The sequence below is a fragment of the Arvicola amphibius genome, chromosome 1 (assembly GCF_903992535.2).
Source record: "Arvicola amphibius chromosome 1, mArvAmp1.2, whole genome shotgun sequence".
NCBI classification, from domain to species: Eukaryota; Metazoa; Chordata; class Mammalia; order Rodentia; family Cricetidae; genus Arvicola; species Arvicola amphibius.
This window is the reverse complement of record NC_052047.1, coordinates 151778826-151782862: the sequence shown is the minus strand read 5'-3', so window position 1 is coordinate 151782862 and position 4037 is coordinate 151778826. Positions and strand designations below refer to the sequence as shown.

General features: G+C 55.1%; 1 protein-coding gene across 1 annotated transcript; it reads right to left on the bottom strand.

The window, feature by feature from the left end:
• Positions 1-1266: 1266 nt before the first annotated feature.
• Positions 1267-2649, bottom strand: Chrm1 (cholinergic receptor muscarinic 1). Its single transcript, XM_038309695.1, has one exon. It carries the CDS (start codon positions 2647-2649, stop codon positions 1267-1269), a length of 1383 nt encoding a protein of 460 aa, XP_038165623.1.
• Between the last annotated feature and the right edge of the window lie 1388 nt (positions 2650-4037).

The following is a 4037-nucleotide window of genomic DNA, read 5'->3' as shown; positions in this document are numbered from 1 at the left end:
CCCCAGGATGCTGGGGCCCACAGGCTTAGTTGGTCTAGCCATTCAATGCTGTCCTTCCTGGATCCACCTTAAATGCTGCAGCCCACATTCTCCATGCAGCACTTACACCTTCTGTGCCCTGTCCAGTCCTGGCCTTGGGACCAGGGCCTTGAACCAAAACAGGGAGGAATTCCTCGTAGTGCCTGCTGGTTACGTGGCTTTTATTCACAGACTCAGCATATGCTGAAGATGGAAGGAGAGTACATCTGGGGCCAGGCAGAGTCTGGAGATTAGGGCGGCAGGGAGGCCATGCATGGGTTGGACTGGGGAGTTTACAGAAGAGAACCTGCTGGCTGAGCCAGGCCTGTGTGGGGCAAGGCTGGAGGCAGGCAGCATGCGGGAGGCCTGGCTAGATCCGCCCAGAGCAGATCCACCCAGGTGATGGCTGTGAGCCAGGAGGGAGGGACTGAGGTTACTTTGGGGCAGAGAGAGAGAGAGAGAGAGAGAGAGAGAGAGAGAGAGAGAGAGAGAGAGAGAGAGAGAGAGAGAGAGACAAGGATGGGTGTGGGACTGGATAGCAGGCACCTTATCTCCCCCCACCCCGGAAAGTGACTTAGGGGGTCAGTTAGGACACCTGACATCTGGTCCTGCTGCAGTTTCTGAACTTGGTGTGTCTAGCCAAGCCGATCTCCTCTGGCATTATCGTCCTGCCCACGCTTGGACATTTGCTTTGGAGGTGATTCACATGGGGATGACCTGGGGATATTTGTAGGGAGGCTGGACAATCCCGAGAGTGTGCCTAGGGCCTACCTGGATGCGCTATCCCTGAGCAGAGAGGGGATCTCCAGCTCATAGTCCCAAACTTTGTGTCAGCTCCTGCCTATACACCCAGGGGGCGCTATTTCCCATGGCAATTTGGGCCCCCTGCCGAGCCAAGGAAGACAGCTACGTTAAACTACTGGCCCGCCCTGCTGGCTCCTGACTTCCTGCCTAAACGCAAACAGAGTCCAAAACCCGGATCCTCCTCCTGGACCTTCTTCCTGGTGAATAGCCTATTCCCACACAGCAGGGAACAGAGAAACCAGTTCCCCGGGTTTCACTCCCTGTCTGGGAATAGCAAAGTTTGGAAAGCTAGCAGTCTCTCTGGGCTGTCCAGGAAGGTGACCCAGGGGCCTGGGAAGCCAGGGGAGGCCTGAGCAGGGCCCTGGGACTGAAGAAACAGCCTATTGACACTTTCCACTGGCCTCTCCCTGGAGCTGGGGTGGAAGGATGCAGGAGAGGGGGCCATTAGCATTGGCGGGAGGGGGTGCGGTGCACAGAGCCAGGGCGCTTGGGGATCTTGCGCCAGCGCCGCTTGTCCCAGCGGCAGAGCAACAGCAGGCGGAAAGTGTCCCGGAAGGCTTTGTTGCAGAGTGCATAGCACATGGGGTTGATAGTGCTGTTGACGTAGCACAGCCAGTAGCCCAGCTCCCATAGGGTCTCGGGAACACAGTTCTTGCAGAAGGTAGACACCAGCACCATAATGTTATATGGTGTCCAGGTGAGGATGAAGGCCAGCAGGATGGCACTCAGGGTCCGAGCTGCCTTCTTCTCCTTGACCAGTGAGAAGGTCTTTCGCTTGGCCAGTTGTTCCTTCCCTCGGGGTTTTTGGCTCTTGCCACCTCGGTCTCGGCCTTTCTTGGTGGGCCTCTTGACTGTATTCGGGGAGGTTTTGGGGGGCTGCTTGGTCGGTGCCTGTGCCTCAGGGTCTACCATGGGCATCTTGATCACCACTTCTGAGCCGGGTTCCTCGCCCTCAGAGGATGTGAGGGACTCCATGGAGCCTTCGTCCTCTTCCTCTTCCTCTTTCCAGCTGTAGACCTGCAGAAGCCTGGGTGTCCGGCAGCAGCGACAGCAGCGGCCCGGAGGTGACTCCGGTGAGCCCTCAGCCCCTGGCTGTGACCTCTCTGAGCTGCTGCTGCTGCCACCACCTTTGCCTGGGGTCTCAGAGCCCTGTAGGGCTGCCAGCTCCCGAGCTCGGTTTTCTGTCTCGCGGTAGATGCGCCAGTAGAGCGTACACATGACTGTGACGGGAAGGTAGAAGGCAGCCATGGCTGTGCCAAAAGTGATGATGGGTTGAGAGAGGAACTGGATGTAGCACTGCCCGGCCTGCACTGTCCGCTCCCCAACCAGGTATTGCCAGAAGAGGATGGCTGGGGCCCAGAGAACGAAGGAAACCAACCATGCCAGGCCAATCATCAGAGCTGCCCTGCGGGGAGTGCGCTTGGCTCGGTAGCTCAGGGGTCGGGTCACTGAGAAGTAACGGTCAAAGCTGATGAGCAGAAGATTCATGACCGAGGCGTTGCTGGCCACATAGTCCAGGGCCAGCCAGAGGTCACAAGCCAGTGTGCCCAGAGCCCAGTGGCCCATGAGCAGGTATGTGGTATAGAGGTTCATGGAGAAGGTGCCAATGATGAGGTCAGCACAGGCCAAGCTCAGCAGGAAGTAGTTGTTGACTGTCTTGAGCTCTGTGTTGACCTTGAAGGAGATGAGTACCAGCAGGTTGCCTGTCACTGTAGCCAGAGACAGGAGGCCTGTGGTGATCCCGATGAAGGCCACTTGCCAGGGACCCTTTCCTGGCGCCAAGACGGTGATGTTGGGGCTGACAGCAGGGGGCGCTGAGGTGTTCATTTCAGCCAGGTGGGATGAAGGGGCAGCCCCTTCCTCCTGTCACAAGTTTTCCTCAGAGAAAGGGCATCACCTGAAAAGAGAGGACACAAGCTTTGGCTGGGCCACTGGGTACCTCTGACAGTTCTGAGTGGAAAAGTCAAAGGGTACAGCCCCTGCCATCCCAGAGCTCCAGGCCACAGTATCACCCGCAGGCACTGGCACCTACACACAGTGGCTAACAATGGCTTTCCCAGCCACAAGGAGATTTGCCAGCAGCACGGGGTGGCCTTGAAAGCTGGGGTCTGAGTCCTAATTCCAGCTTCACTGTTCAAACTTTGAACCTCCATTTTCTCCTTGGAAAATTGCTACTAATTCCTGTCTTCAAAAAAAATATATATATATAAATATTCGTTTATGAGCCGGGCGGTGGAGGCGCATGCCTTTAATCCCAGCACTCGGGAGGCAGAGGCAGACGGATCTCTGTGAGTTCGAGACCAGCCTGGTCTACAAGAGTGAGTTCCAGGACAGGCTCCAAAGCCACAGAGAAACCCTGTCTCGAAAAACCAAAAAAAAAACTTCGTTTATTTTAATTTTATGTGTATGAGTATTTTGTCTGCATATATGTCTGCGCACCATGTGTGAGCTCGGGGAGGCCAGAAGAGGGGCATCAGATCCCCTGGAACTGGAATTATAGACATAGTGAACTGCTTTGTGGGTGCTAGGAATTAAACCTGAGTCCTCTGGAAGAGCAGCCAGGGCTCTTAACTGCTAAGCCAGCCACTAACCCCTGTTTTTCTTACATTCATGCAGCAGGAATTGGGAGAATTACTTCGTACACAGTCCTGCAAGATTTTCCAAGTATTTCACTCAGCCTTATTAAAGCCTTCATTTAAGAAGGGCTTGCTACATGCCAGACACAGTGCTAAGCACCTAATCAAGTTATCTATTTAACGGTCCTGCTCATCCTTAGCAGGAAGGCCCTTGTCATCCCTTTCTTGCTGGAGGCAATGGCGACTGAGCAGCTTCAGCCTCGGCTATAGTGGCAAGATGCTGAGTGGGATTAGGGCCCAGTTCCTCCACTAGCCGTGCATGAGCTGCTCCGTGTAATTCTTTCATTAAATAAAGGGATGGAAAGAAGGAGAAGGCTCCAGGGAAGAGAAGAGGGTTGGGAGGTGGAGGCAGGAGGATCAGTCCTTTAAAGTCGTCCCCTGCTACACAGTGAGGTTGAGGACAGCCTGAGCTACAGGAGACTCCGGAGAGGGAGCAGAATGGGAGTGGGTACATGGAAATGCATGTATGTGTGTTTATGCCTGTACAATCTTCCATGGATTGCATGCAAAGCAGGCAACAGGGACAATGGCCTCAGCTCCCAGTTAGGTGAGGGTCTGGCCCCAGATGGGATGTGGGAG